Source organism: Platalea leucorodia (genome assembly GCF_965183815.1).
Source record: "Platalea leucorodia genome assembly, chromosome: 1".
NCBI classification, from domain to species: domain Eukaryota; kingdom Metazoa; phylum Chordata; class Aves; order Pelecaniformes; family Threskiornithidae; genus Platalea; species Platalea leucorodia.
Genome location: NC_138823.1, coordinates 25078715 through 25097464, shown reverse-complemented (window position 1 = coordinate 25097464; position 18750 = coordinate 25078715). Strand labels below are relative to the sequence as shown.

The following is an 18750-nucleotide window of genomic DNA, read 5'->3' as shown; positions in this document are numbered from 1 at the left end:
TGAAACATGAACAAGTGATAAATGCAGGATTAGTTTCCCAGCATTAGGTTGTGCTCATCTAACCTGCTTTTTTTAGGCAAAGGAAATGCAGTAGATCTAATCTGTCTGCACTTCAGAAAAGCATTGCCGCAGAGGAAATTCCTACTTGAAATAGGAACTAGGAGAAGGACTGTGAGTATGGACCTAGCTCATGGCAATAGGAAAACGGGATGAGGGAGTGTTCAAAGGGGAAAGTTAGAAAAAAAGTTATTAGCAATTACTAAAAGATCATTTTGGGAATCTTATTTAACATTTAACTTTTTCATTCATGAAACTGGCACGCAAAAGTGGAAGTTTTCTGATAAAACATAGGAGAGTCAGTAGGCATTGTAAATATAAAGGATAAGGAGGATCTTGTTTGGAAAGAACTGAATGAACTTAAGAATGAAGGAACTAGAAGAGAGGTGAAATACTATAGTATAAAATCAAAGATCATGTATTAGGTAGGATTTATCCACTGGCAAACAGGTGCAGCTGCATCTATAAACTGAACACAAAGACGACCATCAGCCATCAATGGTAATGTGGCCACTGAAAATTAAAATGAAATCCTAGACCACATCAGGCAAAGTATTTTCAATAAACAGAAATATTCCGGTGAGAGTTCATACGGCGTATCATGTTCAGTTCTGCCACACGCACCCACAGGAACCAGCTCAGCCCATATGCAGCGAGAACTTGCTTGCTGAGTGAAACAAGAGCGAAGGCTGAGAGAGAAAATGGTTGCTGTCACTAAACACACTAGCTAGGCAAGCCTTGGAGAAGAAAAAGAGCTGTTTAGGTTCAAAGACAACATTGGTACTAGAAAACAAGTATAAAATGGCCATAAATACATTTAGGCTGGAAATTAGTAGGAAGTGTCCAACTACCAGGAAGGTCTGAAACAGTCCTCTAACAGCAGGAGGAAAATCAATTCACTGCTGTTTTACTAAAGCACCTGCTTTTAAGATGGAACGTACTTTCTGAAATGTGGTTTTTACATTATGTGGTTGCCTGTGATAATTCAAAAGCAGCCTACATCACTGGGAGTTTCTTCCAGACCAAGAACTATCCTTCCAGGCACTGAGAGAAGCCAGGAAAGGAAAGAGGAGACTCAGAAAGCCTCTGGTATCCAGTTAGCAATCTTGAAGAAGATTAATAATTGCCTGCAGATCAAAGCATGGCTTGATAGAAGTCTCCAGCTTTTTCTAACTTAACATCTTCCAACTTTCCTCTACCCATCCTCCCAAATGTTGACAGACTGAACAATGTCTCTCCCAAATCACAAAGAAGTCACACTGTGGGAGTGGAGGACAGAAGCTTGGCATTTGAGGAAGGACAAGTGGCGAAGAGACAGTGAGACTCTGTCACGTGGGGAATACACAGAACTGCTGGTACGGTATTAAATAAATAGCAAAGTTGATTAATAAAGTCAAGGAAATAATAAGCTATCTCATAAAAAAAATAGATGCCTTATTGTGCTGACTGACTGTCATCATACCCCCTCCTCCAATCTCCAGCTGGGATACCTTCTGTGTGTTCAACTTGCCAACAGCAGCAGGCTGCACGGCCTCTGGGAAGAGCAAGTGTTGGGACTTTATGCGTAAGTTGGAGCTGAAGCGGCCAAGCCGAGCCTCGGGGTGCTCACATCATCTCCTCACCACAACACTTCTTCTCCCTCCTTTTGTCTTCCTCTGGCCACTCAGCTGGTGCCTCAAGCCACAGCACAGTGGAATCTTCAGGGGTACGGATTCTGTATTTTGAGATGACAGAGCATTATTTGGGACTGTGGCTGGGGCCTTGTCCTGGGCTGCATTACAAAGGATGAAACAGAACGGGTGAACTGTTCTGCACTTGGCTCTGCTGGGTTTGCTATAATGTCTATCAATGTTCATCTGCCTTTTTAATTTTTTCCCTTTCTTCTAGCTACAGGAGAGGTTCAGAAGCCAGTGCTCAGAATGAAAGATGGGGCGAATCCGGCCCCTTTCCGTTTGAGATTTGCTTGTCATTCACATCCCTGTTTTTAGGGATTAGATTTTGTACACCCACCTCACAACTGATTGTGCCTTACAAAACTTACCCAAATTAGCTCTGCTGATTTCCAAGTTTGCTCACCATCCCAGCAACCCTGGAGGGGTACAAATCTCCTCTCTCGGACCCCGCTGGCACCCGATGTAGTGGAATTGGCAGGGCTTAGAGATTTTACCCCTTTCCTGTTGGACGTGACGGTGAGCCCGGCTCACCTCTGCCATTTGGAACGGCTTTCACTGTTGTTTTTTTCCAGGAAACAGAAATCGTGATTGCTTTGGAACAAAGCAGGGGTTTTATTTTTTTCTTCTTCGTACATAATAAAACCGTAAGTGTTGATATAAGCCCCACACTCAGCTTTTATCACCTGGACTACTGACTGTGCTGCTGCCCTGACAGCTGAGAAACGACGGCCCCTTCTGCCTGGCCCGTTTCTTTCGCGATCCCCTCGGCGTTTCCCCCGATGGAGACTCCCACAGGCTCGCCGCGGTGGCAGACACCCGCATGATTCACCGGGGGCTGTTTGCCTTGGCCCGGAGGTCCTCGGCGCGGGGAATGGGATTTCCATTCCCCGACGTTTCCCTTGGTCGGCTTCCCTGGAAGGGAGCGCGGGCCCGGCCCGGGGAGCACGGCGCTGGCCGGGGAGCGATGCCGCCGGCCCGGCGCTGAGCCGCCAGACCCAAACCACACCGCTTTCTTCTAGCGGGGACGCCACGGCCCTCTCCTGCGGGGAGAGCCCCCTCGGCCGGGGCAGGCATTCCTCCTCGGGGCCGCAGGAGCTCCCCTCGCCGCCCCCTCGCAGCGCAGGGCCAGGTCTGACAGGGGGGAACCGGCGGCGGGGCCGAGGTGCGCGGCGAGCGCGGGGCGGCGGGGCCGAGACGGGGCCGCCGCAGCCGAGAGCCCGGAGGGGCGGGAGGGAGCGGGGCCGGCGGCCCGCGTCCCTGACGGGGCTGACGGGAGGGAGCGGGTCCCGCGTCCCTCGGGGGGCAGGCGCGGGGCCGGTGGCCCGTGCCCCGTGAGGGCCGTCGATCCCGTTTCTTCCCTCACGGCAGGCGGGAGGGAGCGGGAGGACGGCCCGCGTCCCTTACACGGGGCAAGCGGGAGGGAGCGGGGCGACAGCCGGCGTCCCGCACGGGGCAGGCGGGAAGGAGCGGGACCGCGACCCTGACGGCGGAGGCGGCTGAGGAGAGAGGGGCCCGGCCACCCGCGGCTGCCTCCCGGGGAAGAGCCGGCTCTGGAGGTCTGGGCAGGGTGGCCGGGGTCTCCCTAGCGGGACCCCCCCTTTCCCTCCCCTCGGTACGGCTGAGACGGGCTACGGCCGCTCGGGGACGGGGCTGGCGGGAGGCGGCAGCTCCCCTCAGCCCGCGGCGCTCCCGGGGGGGCGGGAGGGGGAGCGCCGTCCGGGGCCGCGCCGAGGGGGGAGGAGGCGCTCCCGCGCTCGCTCCCGGCCGCCGCCGCTGCCCGCCGCCGAGCGGAGCGGCCCCGCCAGCCCCTCAGGTAAGCCCGGCTCCCGGCCCCGCTAGCCCCTCAGGTAAGCCCGGCTCTGCCGCCCGCGCTGCCCGGCCCCGCCTCGCCTCTCCCGCCCGCCAGGCGGGTCCGCGGCGCCCCTCCCGGGGGCACCGGCAGCCCCGCTGCCTCCGGAGCCGCCCGGCGGGGCTCGGCATCGCTGACACCTCTGGGGCACGGCACAGCCTGCCGTCACCCCCGCCCCGGGGCCCCGGCTGGGCGGAGGGACGGTCCTGCCCCGCGGCGGCGGTGCCCGGGGGCCCCTCCGGGTGAGGGGGCGGCCGGGGAGGGCCCCGCGGCCGGCGGGGGCGGCAGGGCCCCGGCGGGGAGCGGGAGGCCGAGGCGAGGGGCCGCGGCGGGGTCCGGGGCTGGGTTGAATGCTGGGTCCTGCTGGGGGGGTTGCGGCTCGTGGTTCAGCCGCAGGAGAAATGCTGCCCTTTCGTTTGGACTGCATGGGACTGAGCAAGCTCCCCATGTGCCCTCTTCCCCGTGCATGCTTCAGTAACTCATTTAACGGTGTATGTGCTGTAAGGAAAAAACCCCATTGTATTCTCAAATCAGCGCAGAATCGGAGCCAAACTTTACCTAGAAACATTTGTTAGTGAGTAGCCTGCAGGTGTCTTTACCAGCTTCCAGCAGGACGGGATGCGGCTTATCCCGGTGCAGGGGGTACAGCCCCGCAGGTAACTGCGCTGGAGCAGTCGCCTCTGACATGCAGCGTGGGCCTGAGAGCAGCGCATTTGTTGGAGATGGAAGGAGCGGGGAACGGTTTGCTGCGTGTAATGTACTTACCCTGGAAACCCAACCTAGATGGTGCTCTTTAATCTTATAAAAATTGTTGTGGCATCTTTAATGACCGCATACTCCTGTTTCAGAAGACAGTTCTTTCCATGTCAGACTGGCTGCTGTGACTGCTTAACCGTGGGTTAGTGTTGACTGGGAGGGAAGAATGCAACCTACTGATTTATGTAATACTTCCTAAATGCTTGGGTTTTCTTTTGGGGCTGTCATTCAAGGGGTGAATGATCCTGACTGAGATCTGAAAAGGTGACATGCTGTGTTACATGTTATAGCTGTGCTACCGTCAGGCAGCTGACTACTTTCAGAAGAAATTATCATACTGAATCCCATCATAAATTCTCCTGAAATCAAGAGCTTAATAAAATGCATGTATGGCTTTTCCATAAAATCCTATAAAATGTATAAAATAATTTTTGAATGATACACTTTTCATATAGATGTGTCAGCTTTAAGCACTGGATTTTTAAAACTTTTTCTCATGTATCAATACGATTATAACTATATTCATCAAATTAAATTTGATTTACTTTATATCTTAAGAAAATGTAGCACTCAGTTACACAAGGCTGCAGCTAAGACCCTAAATCCTGCACTCAATATTCACACCTAATTACTTTACGTGAGTCTTTCCATTGACTTCACTGGGATTTCTCATGAACAAACTAACACACACTCTAGTGCTTATGAGCTGGGACCCTGGGACCCAGCTGTAATAGTAAGAGATGTTTTAGTCAGTCCAGGCAAACTAGGGAAAGGCTAATCAGATCTAAATACTCTCCCGTGACTTATAAACTGTCTCCATGAGAGTGTAAAACACTAAGCACTGCTATTTAATTATAATCTGGACATCATTAACAAGCTCCTTTTGTATAGTGTACTCATTGTTATATTGTGTTTTCGTTAAGAGTACGGAGTATTTGGAATGGAGTGGTTTTAATCCCCAAATTACTGTTTTACACTGGTGTGGGGGTCAGTACAGGTTTGCAAATAAGTTTCAGAACTACTGTATCCTTTTTTTCAAAAAAAAAAGCCTTTGTCCTTGCAATTAGCAGTCTGTTACGGTTTGTGATCACTTCACAGAGACAAAACTAAGCAGCCCACATATGTATTGTATGTCATATAATATATACTTTCATATAAATACCTACTTTTCATGGTAAAAGTGAAGCTTCTCAGTTTTGCCATGCTACTCTTCTGGGAACTTTGTGGAAACTCTGATGTCTAGATCAGATTTGGAACCAGAAAGTGCAAATGAGTCTTCCCCAAAAGAACAAGATAATGAAAAGGTCTATTGTCCAAATGGCAACTGAAGAAAAATCATAACATGGAGATTGATGCTGTCATAAAATAAGAATTCCCATTGCTAACGATTGCTGTCTGACCACTGGAAACTATGCAGAGTAAGCCATACTATGGGTGTACTGTTCTACAGCATCCCCAGTAACTTTTATAGGGCAAGTTTCTGAAATTACTGAAATGGTCATCAGCTTCAGCTCTGCTGGGGTTGGACCTGATGGCCTACAGAGGTCCTTTCTGACTTCAATTATTCTATGATTCTGTGATTTAGTAGTTATTAGTTTTACGACAGTGGTATCAGGAAGTCTATATGTGATTTAGATGAATGACTTAAAATAATTAATACATCCCTTAATGTTCCTTAGTTCATTAGAGTTGCAGAAAATTAAATTATACATGTAGCGTATGTATAATGTAGCATAATATACTCTAAGCCCTTTAGATAACTGAGTCCATTGTGTAGAAGTCCTACCATGATATTTACACCTCACAATAAAATCTAATGCAGAATTGAAATGCCGATCTTTGCTCTTTCCCGTACGCTGTATGTTTTGGTGTGTGTACTCATCAAGACATATACGTGCTTATCTGACCCCTGTGCTTGAGTAGGCAAGCTGCTCTTCCCCCATGCCCATCGCTCTTCTGATGGCTTCCAGAATGTGGTTGCCCTCCTGTATACTCTAGCACCTTCAGCCACGCTCTGTGTACAGGTAGCCATGCACAGCATTGGGTTTGTGGGAGTATTTGGCTGACTACTAAATGTCATTCACCTCCCTTCGATGAACTGCTCTATAGTGCATTTTAGGTCTTCCCTTTACAGTTTCAAGATGTAAGTTTAGTCGACTGTAACATTTGCTTTTATTGATCTGGGACACAACTCAGCTATGGGCATTTGTAGCAGCAGTCAGAATAATTAGGTACTGATGGAGTTTGTTTCAGCCGCAGCCCAATTGCTATGCAAGGCAGGGGTATCTCTCAGTACAGAGGGCACTGGAATATCCTTTTAGCTGCAGAGGTAGGGATACATGCTGGATGAGGAGGACCATGTGAAAGCATAGGAAACAAATCTGGGAGACTTTGTCAGTCTGTGGTTGTCATCCTGTCCCCATCCGTGTGCAGACATGTCTGGAACAGGCAAATTGCCATCAAATGCTGGGGTCGCGTCCTGCAGACACAAGACAATGATGTGTAGCCCTAAAACTTCCTGTCAGGAAACAGACCTTCATGGACCCATTGGAAGGATTTGTCCCAGTCTTGTGCTGGAGTACGCAACTTCTGGTCCCAAGCCCACTGCAGATTTGGGTTACTCTTACTGTCTGGACACTCACTATTTTAGACTGATAAAGGACTGATCGATGTTTCCAAGTCAACAGTTAGTTTTGTTGTTGTGGTTGCTTGCTGTGCTATTATGAAAGCTGTTTGCATTTGGGTTGTCTGTCTCAGAATACACCTGAATTACTAACTGACTTTTAGATAATGGGCTTCCCAGATTCATCTGATACTCCTGACAGCATGAATAGCCAAAGTTAGTCTCTTAAAAGGAGCTGAAGAATGTGTTAAGAAGGGGAGTACCCCTCTGTTGCTTTGCAGGACTTGGTGCAGGGCTGGGTAGGTTCATGTGCTCTCATGCCATCAGGGTTGGGGGGCAGATGAGGAATTGACAAACTTAGAGCACCTGCAACCTTGTTCCTTCTTAATGATTTAACCGTATCAGTGAGATGCAGGTGACAACCATGATTTTAGGGGAGTTCTACCTGTCCTGTGCTGCTGAGCCTAGTGAAGCCCTCCTTGTGCAGCAAGGAGCTGCAGAAAATCCAGTGCATCATTTGGTGGAACAGGATGATAGTAGACTGCTCCTTTATAAGGATGAAGGCAAGATGGTGCTTCTTGCTGATGTGCTAAATATCATCCTCCTGATTGTGGCCAGCTGCCCCCACATAACACCTGCATAGCTAGGAACAGATATTTTATGATGTTGGACTCTGCAGGACTCTATCTATTTTTCACAACTGGAAAATGCCTGAGTCAGCAATCTGGTCCAGAAAGACGGGGGAAATTATTAATACTCAGTGTCCTGCCACCCATGCCACACACAGTGATTTTAATGAGTAATGGACTAGTAATGCATGTGTTGGCTTGTGGATAGTGAAATACTTCGGAACATGTTCTAACTGATAGTTAACAGGGCTTTACAGTGCCTGCTGTCCTTAATTTGTTTTAATTTCTGAGGTGATGGGATTGAGAATGAGATATTTTGTGGCTTGTATGTAATAGGAGCTCATTGGTTTTCCAAGCAACTCACTGTGCTTGCTAACTTGGGCACACGGACTCTGATTTTACTGACTTACGTGGATCGCTTACAGTTTCTTTAACTTCAGTAAAAGCTTTTGATTTGATCGCAGTTTCCTGTTATCTTAAAAATGGGTAGATAATAAGGACTGCTGAACGAACTTCAGAATGTTTTCCCTTTTATGCCCTTACGTTCTTTATAACTTAAAAACACTGATGTTAGATCTTCTGGCAGCTTAATGAAAGTAAATGGCTGTCTCCTTTAACTATCAAACACGGAAAGCTGAAGGCAGCCTCTATAGTGGTAATAACTGCTGCCTCTGGTGCTTTTATTGTCTTCCCGTTCCTTCCCATCTATGATGAGAAATTATATAGGGTTCAAGAGAGTGGATATTGCAGTTACTAAAGGTGTTGATGTTCCAGGTAACTGCTGAGAATTTCCCCTTCTGTGCATTGTGCCAGTTTTGGTGGCAGCTGGTGAAGGTGGGGAGGTAGGGGGTTGTGGAGTTCATGTTTCTGATTTAGCCTTGGAGGACAACTTGTACTGCAACATGAAAAAGGAGACTACCTAGAGGAGCAGGAGGCATGAGTTGAAACATTTTACTACCATGTTTTTCCAATTTCTCTTTCAGCATGATCTGCCCAGCAAAGACAGGTACATTTTTAAGGTACCTGAATGAAAGAGGTGGTGGGTTTCCCAATTCTGCGTGAAAGAAATTCCCCTGAAGTGGGGTAGGAGATGGAAGGGCACTGACTTCAGCATGAGCCACAGAGCATCTCTTCTCTCTTGGCATTATTTAAGTTATCACAGGAAAGAGGACAAATCTTAATAACATGCACCATGCAGTGGAGAAGGTCATTGATTTATCACCCCTGGCACTGAATATTCAGTAGTGTCTCTGTCCAAAACACAGCCATCAATCCCTTATGAGGAGACTTCCATGGAAAGATATTTGAAAGGGTAGAAACAGGCTTGTGTTGCTTGAGTGCTGTCCAACAAAGGAAACGGGTATTTTAAAGATGAAGTCTCAATTTCATTTTTCAGTATTCTTACACTGTAGTTCATGAAAATTGAAAATCCATAGCTGTGCATCACAAAAATTATTCTCTTGCATGAGTATATGGCTAAGCAAGCATAGGTAAAATTGATAAGAAAACACCATGGAAATATTTCTGTCTTGACTAACAGCCAGTTAGGGAGCAAGGGAAGCCTGAAAAGAACAAGAGAGCCTGTCTATTTACTTGCCATCTTCTAGGAGAATCTCCTTTATACCAAACTTCTTCAAGACAGCTGCAGATATTGCAGGCAGCCCTCATCAGATTGTACCTCTGTGAGCAGCAGTTGCCTCTTCACTGTTAGGAGCTTCTTCACATGTCCAGCAGAGCAGTGTGCTGCACTGACTGCTCCAAGGTTGCTGTGGAAGTCCTGCATAGGACCCGCTTCTTCCTCTCTCCACGGGTAGGAGAATGGCGCAGTGGAAGCTGGTGGATCTGGTGCTCAGCCTGGTTGAGCCCCATGTATTGCCACACCTCCTCTTGGTGTCTTCTGCTTTTGAGGTGTTTGGGATGTTTGTCATGCGGTGACTTGGTCTTGGGTCTGCCCAGGGGACTTTGCTCCCAATGGTATAATGCTGAATACTCCTGCTGCAACAGCTGGAATTGAAGTTCTTGAAACATGTTTTCCAAGTAGCCACAAAAATATGTGTTTGTAAGTTTGGTACTGTGGGAGTGCATTCTCAGCTGGTACAGCAAGGGTTAGCCAGCAATGTGAAGCTACAAAGGGCTGTGCCAGCAGCCTGGCTTAGCCTGCTGGGAAAATGAGGTGTTAAATACCAAATGTGGTGCAATAAACACCATCCAACTTCTAGAGCGAAGGCAGGGGACCTTGCAGAAGGCGCAGAAAATAAACAGAGAACTGTGGGAGGACTGTATGTGGAAGAGCTATGCAACCACAATCCAAACTGATCATGTAAAAATGCAAGCAGAAGTAGACACAAATACGTACCTGGAACTAGAGCAAAGCAAAAAAGTCCAGAGTGTCATCACCTCAGGAAAGCAGCACAGAAGCTTTCAGTGTGAATGAAAGGGTGGCAAGAGGCTTGGATCAGTGGTATGTGTTATCACATACACAGCCTTTGGCTTTGGGAACATGTTGGGTTTTTTCTCACTGAAAATGGATGCAATTTCACTTTAATTTTTATTTTAGATTATCTTACACATCGGAACTTGTAAGATGAGGCAGCTAAAGCTCTCTGCTGTTAAGCATTGCTTTCTCCTGAAACAGTATGTTAAAACACTGTTTGTGAGGGTAGGAGTGTGTTGATAATAGTTTGGGTTTTTTTTAATCAGAATTGGATCGTTTTTGGTGGAGCTTTAAGTAAGATTATTTTCTGGTTATCAGGCTGGTAAAGATATTGAGATCTAAGGTTTCTGAATCAAAATGAAATACTGTTGAACAATAGAAGTTATGTTAAGTTTGAACAGAAAGTTCCCCAGAAAACTAGGCACTGTTATTCAATGCTTCTGTTTCTTTAGTACTCCCAACCGTACTTTTCAAAGGGACTGGTAAAATCATGCAAAAATTGAAAATGTACTGCTTTAATATGTTTCAGAATTCAGTGACAGCTAGTGAATGATTACATAGGCTTTTTGGTTTATATGGTCAGCTAATCATATGACATTTGCATGCTATATAAACACGTTCCTAACAGAATTCAAAGACTTAAAATTATAGCAAACAAACTTTTTTTTTCTTATTGCTGAAGTTGCTTGGGGACAGTAGTGAGCCTAGTGAATTTGAAATTGTGATCAAATACCAAAAATTGCTACAAAGGCATAAAATATGTTAAGTGCCAGAATGTAAGAGGGGTGAGTTTGGGGTACTTTTCAGAGCTGGTAGGACTGTCCTGAGTCACGTCTTTATCACAGTTTCCTTTGGCACCATGCTGTTACTGGCTCGTTCAGCAACGCATTGTGAAAGTGCTCTGCCACAGTAGCCTTGGTTCTCCGTTAAGGTGCCATCAGGAACAGGTAAAATGGCTTGACTTAGAGATTAGCCCAATCTTCACAGCTGTTTAGGATGGATAGGAAGGAGGGATGAGTTAGGCCACTGATAAGTAGGTAACAGCCAGATAGCCCTCTTGAAAAAACTGTTCATGCCTGGTTCCTTTGGCAGCCTTGTAAGGAACATATTTCTCTATGCTCCTTAGCTCTCTGAGCATGGGTTCTATGTTTCTAAAACACTGGTGCTAGAACTGGCATGTATCCTTGAGGCCCATTTGTCTTGTGTGCGGAAGGAGCAGGCCAGAGAGAGAGGAGGCCCCCTTGCACAGCCCTGTGTTTGTTGGCGATGTTCTGAGAAGTGAGGAGACAACCTGGGAGAAGCTTCCAGCAGTAATCTCCAGCAGTAACAACTGTTGCCTCCAGCAAAATTTTGTCCCATTTTCAGTGGTGCATTGCAGAGTCCGTCTGTTTCTGACTAGAGCACTGGAAATACTCTACCAATAGCACCATCCGGGTGTCCATGCTGCTAGGGCTCCAAAAATTTAAATTTTTGTGGCCCCTATTATAAGCACCAACTATTTACATCTATTTCCTAGTTTGAATGGCCTTAAATCGCGTGTTACCTGTTACTGCATAATATTGGACATTTAAGCAAGGCTGGGCATTTTGAGTGCAAAGACTCAGTTCATTTTGCTCTCTGGCATATACTCCAGAACACCGCGTTCACAATTGGGGATGCTGAGTAGGATACACAAAAGGAAAAATAGATTGATAGACAGAAAAAATAGAGCAATGTGTAATGGTTGTGCAGGACAGGCTAAAGAATAATGTATAAAATCTCTTTATTAGACAGAAAATATTTACTCAGAATTTACTTTTCTGCCAGTGAGTACCTCATGGTGAGAAAAAAATCAATTCTCTATCTGAACTGGGGCATTTAGTTGCCTTCTGTTACAGATCTGTGGCTCTATGTGCTTATCAAGACCCTATTAAATTTTTTTTCAACATCTTAGTTACTTAACCAAGAATTACTGTTAAAATTGGCACTGTTTGTAAATTTTCCACTCAGATTCAGGTAGAACAGTTCTTTGTTGTGAAAGTGGGTAGTTGTATCCATCTCTTGCGCACCTAGGGGAGCTCTTGACTAAGCTTCATCATATCACCAGTTCCAAGGCTGAATCTAGCTCCTGTGAGATGCTGTCTTCACAACCCACAAGAATAAAGTTTTGGGGGAAGATAGGCAGAATCGCCACCTGAGGAAGCCCACCAACAGGGGACATGGCCAGATGATCAGCCTTTAGCGTGTCGGTCTTAGCTTTCTGTTTGTGGGCACAGTCAGCCATGGCTTTTGATGGTGCCGTAACAAACTGCTGGGCAGGAATCATCTCTTAATGTAGGAATTTTGCCATTAATTTGTTCTTCCATGTGACAAAACTTCTCCATAACCTATGGCAAGCTCATTGCCAGTCCTCAGAAGTCTCTTTGAGTAAACAAGATTCATTCTGCACTGTTATCTTCATGCTAGCAACCACAGGCAGTCTTCTGAAAAGGAAGCATGAGCTGTCACCAGTTCTTTTGTAGTTGCTGTTTCTGGAATATATTCCCTTGTCTTGTTTTAATTCTCCAAGATTTTCTGAAGCAAGTATCCCTCAGACTACAGGAACCATTAAACTTCTGAAAAAATGCAACGGAGTGCTGAGTAGAATATGAAAGCATATTTGTGTCCTCCTCGTACCTGTTTATGCTGACAGGCTGACTGAAGCAAAGTTCCTTTTCTTGCTTTAAAAACACTTGATTGTTACAGATAGTTGTAAAAGTCAATACATTTTAAATGTTAACTATGAACTTCAACTAACAATACTTGTAAAGACTATGCAGGGTGTGCTTAACTGCTACTTTATTATGTAGATCCTCTTTCTTGAGGGTGTAGATATTATTCCATGCCAGTATATCTGCATGTTTGTGTGTGATGGGAGGGAAGCAGTGCAGCTGGGTGGCTGGCATGGTTACAGTGTGTCTTCTTGTGTAATCAAAGAGCTCATTGCTTTCTCTCCTTTATTGCAGGTTCACATCCTTGAATGTCCCTATATTTCTTGAAGATGAAGAAAATGATTGCATGCTTCTTCCTGCTGTTTGGACATACTCTGCTTTCTGCTGTCTCTGTCATGGCAAAAGATCTCCCTGGAGGACATTTCACCCGAAGAAGGGATGTTAACTCACAATCTCTACTAGGTAAGTTACAAAAAAAAAACAACCCCAAAAGCCCAAACCCCACCACCAAAAGCCATCTCAAATACAAATGATAAAAGGTATGAGCAGCTGACCAAGCCTTGGCTGAGTTAGTTTATAATAAAAAGGAGATTGCCATTTGCAAGCAGGAATATGAGAAAGTGTTTTGACCAGTTAGCAGCTATCGAAAGAAGGTGTTTACTTTTGGAGTACTAAATCTAAGTGAATGGACGATAGTAATAAAAGCACACCAGTATTACCAGGCTCTTGTCTCCAAAGCTGCATGCATTGTCTCTCTGCTGCTTCAGTCTCCTGCCTGATACTCACAATGAGCCAACTCCGCTAACCATGTGCTGTCAGCCATGTTCCCCACGGAGGTTGCCATCAGGAGATGGGGCCAGTGAGGCTCTGGTGGAGGCAGCAGCACTTTGTGTAAGTGGTATGAAATAAATATTTGCTACAGGATTGTTGTCTTGGAAAAAAGACCTTATTTTCACTGTTTAGAGAAAATACATATTGGTCCATGGAGGTTCTGTCAAAGCTGCCTTTTACCATGACAGCAAGTTTTAGCTGTCTAGGTGTATGTGCTGTGCATAATGATGATTGAATGGAAATCAGTGGCTATTGAAATGAGGCTTGTCATTAAATTACTTTATGTTAATCCCTCCCTTTTGTCAGGTTAATTTTATTTATAATGAGTAGCTCATTTTTCCCCTTTTGACAAAAATCTGAGGACAGGATCTAGCAGTTGTAGCTTGTATCTGTCATATTTTAAAACATTAAGATTCATCTCTCTCTTGTTGATCATTGCTTGTACATCATCAAGCAGTGTGCTGGTCAACTTTTTCACCTGCTAACAGTTCATGGCTTAGAATAATTTTCTTTTGCTCATTGTTTAAAGTAGTTGTCAGGTTATACAAACACAGCATGGATGGGGCTTTGGACATGGCCCGTCATTAGGGATTCATGATACACATCACCAGTGTCAGGTATCTCTCTCCAGCCACTGGGAGATGTTAAGTGGCCTGCCTCCCCATAAAGGTGACCTAACCTAGGTGAACATGGCGAATGTGAAATGTCTTCTAGAAGATGTATTGGGAACAAAGAAGAAACAAAGGCACCCATGGGAGAACGGGTGACAGAGAGGGGAGCACTGAGTTTTATCAGTGAAACTCTTCTCCAAACAAAGCGTAGTCCTTTAAATATGTAAAATTCCATGAAGTACCACTCACAATCTGTCCTTCGTTAAATTAAAACCATTGTTTTTCAATTCCTATAGAAAAAAATTTAAGCCAAATGACAACAGATTTCTCTTTCTTATTCATCTTTCTCAAAACTAATAGGTGCAGTCTTGAGACACTTGGGGTTCTACAACTGAAGGCTGAAAACCACAGTTCTGGAAATCTAGTCCATCAAAAAATATGGATGTGGAACAGCAAAGAGAAATACCCACATTCACACCTTACTCAACAAGCCTCTCAAACTTTCTAAAAGCCTAAATTCTAAAATGTGATTAAATAGCAGCCCCTCCCAAATATTTTAGGGTCCCCAGGAAATACCCTAAGTGAGCTTATTACTTTAAGAAATAAACTACCTGTCTCTCTAGAAAATGAACACAATAGCAAGGTATTACGTGGAGAAACTAAAAGGTGTCATGTTTCTCAGCTTGCCTTTTTTCCCTGTGATTGTTTACATTGCTTTTATAGCCTTTTTTTCTTATTTTAAATAGTGGAAAATATATCAAAAGAATTAGCACTCAATATAAATCAAAATGTATAGATTAAATTATTCCTTTCTTCTTTCAAAAGCCAAGCGATTTGTGGTCCCTGCTTTTGGAAAATTCTGGATCCCTGTTCAGTTTGGCATGTGCAGGATGCAAACAATTCTGGCATCTGTGGCTGAAAGAACCTTTTCAAGACATTAAATGATGCAAGAAACTTGGGACATTCTCTGGTCCAGCCCATAAAAGTACGTGGCAGTTTGGAGTCACACTCTTGGGCCTTGCATTCTGTTATAATAAATTAGGTCACCTGCTTCAAATTCAGCAGCGCATATAAACAGTGGCATGGTTAAAACGTGCCTCTCTGTAAAGAACAGACTGTGTAAAATGCATGCCACTCTGCTGGAAACCTGTAGTGTTCCTTAAATGACATGAGAAAGAACGGGGCCAAACCATGATCTCAGTGACATGAAGTCTATTGACTTAATAAAATCGCTCCAGAATTACAGCAATTTAACAGGGATTAGAAGCTGTCCCATTCTATATAATGCGTATATTATAAATAGCGGTGGTGATGACAATTGCTGCTGTTGTGGAAAGACTTGGTTGGCAGGCAGAAGTGAGCAATATAGCTGCAAAGATCCAACGGATACCTGGAAAAGTAATAAAAGTTCAGGTTGTTTTTTTTTTTGGGGGGTGGAGGTCTCTATGTTTTTAGGACTAAAATGAAGGATTATGCTATGTAAATATTAGTAGCATTAAAATAATTTTATTCCTTTTTTCTTAATTTTACCAATTTTTAAAACAAAAGTGTACTGCTGTGCTAACTATTTAATGGTAAAATACTAGTAGTGTCCATGTACAGAAGTAAAAGTCCTTGCCCCAGGAAACTGTCAAGATAAATAAGCAAAATGGAATGGACGAAAAATCCTGTGGGATTGTCCACATAGAGATAAAAGCACTTTGGGATCCAGCTTTAGGAGGATTTAATTTTTCTGCAGCTATGCACTAATACTTCATAGATTTCTTAATTGTCTTGTTAGGGCTAATAGCTTTGTATTAGTAGAATTATTAGCTATAGAAATAATAATTTTAAACAACAATAAGTGATGCAAAGATCTGCCAAATTAAAACAACACATATTGAGGTTTAGCAGAAAGACTGGGGATAAGAGAAACAGAAAAGACATACTTCATTCCTTCTGAAACCTTATATTAGTACAGTTTTAACTATAATAATAATAATAATAATAAGCTATCATTTCAAATTATTGTTGCTATAGCTAATAATTTCTATTAAAGATATGAAATCTTTTGTGCAAGGATCGATTGGATATAAAGTGTTTGGAACTCTCTCTATGTGGCCCTTGACAGCCAAACTGCTTTGCAGGTTTTTCTTTCTTTAAACACTGAATCAAACTTCAAAGTATTTCAAACTTGTCAATTGTGCCAATTTGATTAAATTTGTTAACATTTTCTTAAATCTTTCTTGCAGCATATTAGTTGTAGAACATGTGTCGTTGCTTTAGAGATAGAAAATATACATGTTTTTCTCATAATAACAGAATTTGTATTAGATTGGTGGGAAATACTGTTTTAATGTAGGTGTATTTATGTGTTAAAGGATCATTTCCATAGTCCTGCAAGATCTTGTGAAATAACAGAAAGAAATAGGGTGGTCCATTTGTCTCTCCTGTAGCAGAGGGCGATTACCTCTTCCCCTTACGTGACATATGAACTAAGTTTTGCCTTGTCTTTCTCCTCATCAGTAATTTGATCCTGAGTATTGGATCTTTGGCCTTATCCTGATTCCTTAAAGGAGATTAATCTTCTGTTTTAGAATCTTCTCTTTTAAAGGCTTTATCAGAGCTCTGAAAAGTTTTTACTTAGCGCTCTGACAAAATCATTGTTCCTGCTGAGCACAGCTGCTTTGTTAGATTACACACAGATCGCTGAAAGCACAGTTTGCCAGCTTAGCATTGCTTTCTGGATACTAAAGAAAAGCAGTAATGGAAATATACTTGGCTACATGGTTTTAAAGATAAAATTATGTCTGTCACATTAGCTACTTCCCTTCAAATATAACTGAAGTGGACTTCTGCACCTAAACAGGCCGATGAAGAGCAGTGTCAGTTGTCCAGGGTGGTGATTTCCATACTGTGATTTCAAGGCCATGGTCAGAGGCCCACAGCACCTTTCAGCAGGATCCATGTTCAGAAGCAACACGTGCCCAGTCCTTGGAAGATGTAGCTTTTTTTGGTGTTTTGATGTTGTGGGTTTTTTTGGTGGAGCAGATTTGGGACTTAGGCCCTACTGCGGCTTAATCATTTATTATAAAACAAAGCAAAGCAAAATTTCAACATTGTGGAAAAAACACAGGTCTTTGTGTTGTTTTTTTTTTTCTTGGTGAACTCTCTTGTAAACTGGGCGTGTATTTCATGTCACATGGGCATGTTTCTTTGGAGAGCTCTGAATTGGATGCATGGGAATAATTGAATAAGCTGTAGAATAATATTCTAAGCAATAACATTCCTTCTGTTCCTTAGGAATATAAAATAGGCACCTACCTGTTTTTGAAAATAACTGTTTAAGTGAGGAGAAAAGCTAACTTAGGGGGCATTCCTTTAGATACTACATGATGCCAGAAGAAAGAAACTACAAGAGATTAACTGATACTGCACAAAATTGAAACAGAGAGGGGAAAGGAGGCCCAGAAGGAAATGTACTTGGCTCCTGTTCAGTAGAAACTGCTGCTAAACACAAATGACCCTGTCTGTGTTAAATTATATTTTGCAACAAAATATATAATGATTTATCTCTTGGTTGTATATATATGATTCCACTAATAATATGGAGGGAAGTAATATGAAGTACACAGAGTGCTCACTAAATTTATGAATTACTTGCTACAGTCAGTTAAAATTATTCCAAACATTCTTATATACAACCCAGTTTTAAACTTGTGTGTTTGTAACTTTCGGATTCAAGAACATTATCAGGTTAACCATTCTGGGTTAAATTTTAACTGCAAATTAGAGGGGAAAATATGTGACAAAAGTGAGTCCAGTCCATGATGCTTCTGTGGAATGCAGATAAGATTTCTGTTTAGTTTTCATTGAATTCATTGTACATTTATGTGCTAAGAGCTGGCCAGAGATCTCTAAATCCTGCTAATGTGGACTGCTAAACAACCATGGGATGGTAACTGCTGGAAGAAACTAATTCACAGCCTCAGCGTATGCATGTATGTGTTATTTCTTCACATAAATGCAATCCTGCCAAGTTTTTTTTTCCTCAGACATGTTAAGTAGACTCATTGTAACTGAAGTCTGCATTGCAATTGAAGTCAGAATTGTGTCATGATAACCACATCATGTGTTTGACATACTATGCTGGTATAGTATTTGGGGAGATCAAAACTAGTCCAGGTAGTACATAGAGGTAGGAAGAGGCTGCAAATTACATCTTCTGAATTATCACATATTTAGTTAAAATATAAGCAAAATCCTAACCAAACTTTTATAAGGATACAAGGTAATCAAATACATATCAATTTAGACTCTCTCTAATCAAAACATTAAATTGCCATATGAATAGACACGTGTTATATTTGGAAAGAGAGAGAGCAAAGCATTTTACAGTCTGTGAAATCACCCGTTTCTTCCTTCTGAGGTGTGGAGGTACATCTTACAATCATTGTGGCTCAAGGCAATATTAGCAATTGCCTGCTTTGCTTCCCAGTAGTGATTGTCCCAATAGCGGAGAGGTCTCCTGTGGACTTTATGCCAAGTCTTGAAATTTCAGGTTTCACCTTAATCTCTCAGCTGTTGGCCTCTCCCCTGCAATAGCTGTTGTCCATTA

At 43.6% G+C, this 18750-nt stretch overlaps 1 protein-coding gene across 1 annotated transcript in view; it reads left to right on the top strand.

Moving 5' to 3' along the window:
• The first annotated feature begins 3499 nt into the window (after nt 1–3499).
• MATN2 (matrilin 2) overlaps nt 3500–18750 on the top strand; it is a 75372-nt gene continuing 60121 nt past the window's right edge. Inside the window, exons 1-2 of the mRNA XM_082329915.1 lie at nt 3500–3543; nt 13006–13173. Coding sequence (XP_082186041.1) covers nt 13020–13173 — 154 coding nt within the window. The 5' untranslated portion in view covers nt 3500–3543; nt 13006–13019. The remainder of the gene's footprint in view (nt 3544–13005; nt 13174–18750) is intronic.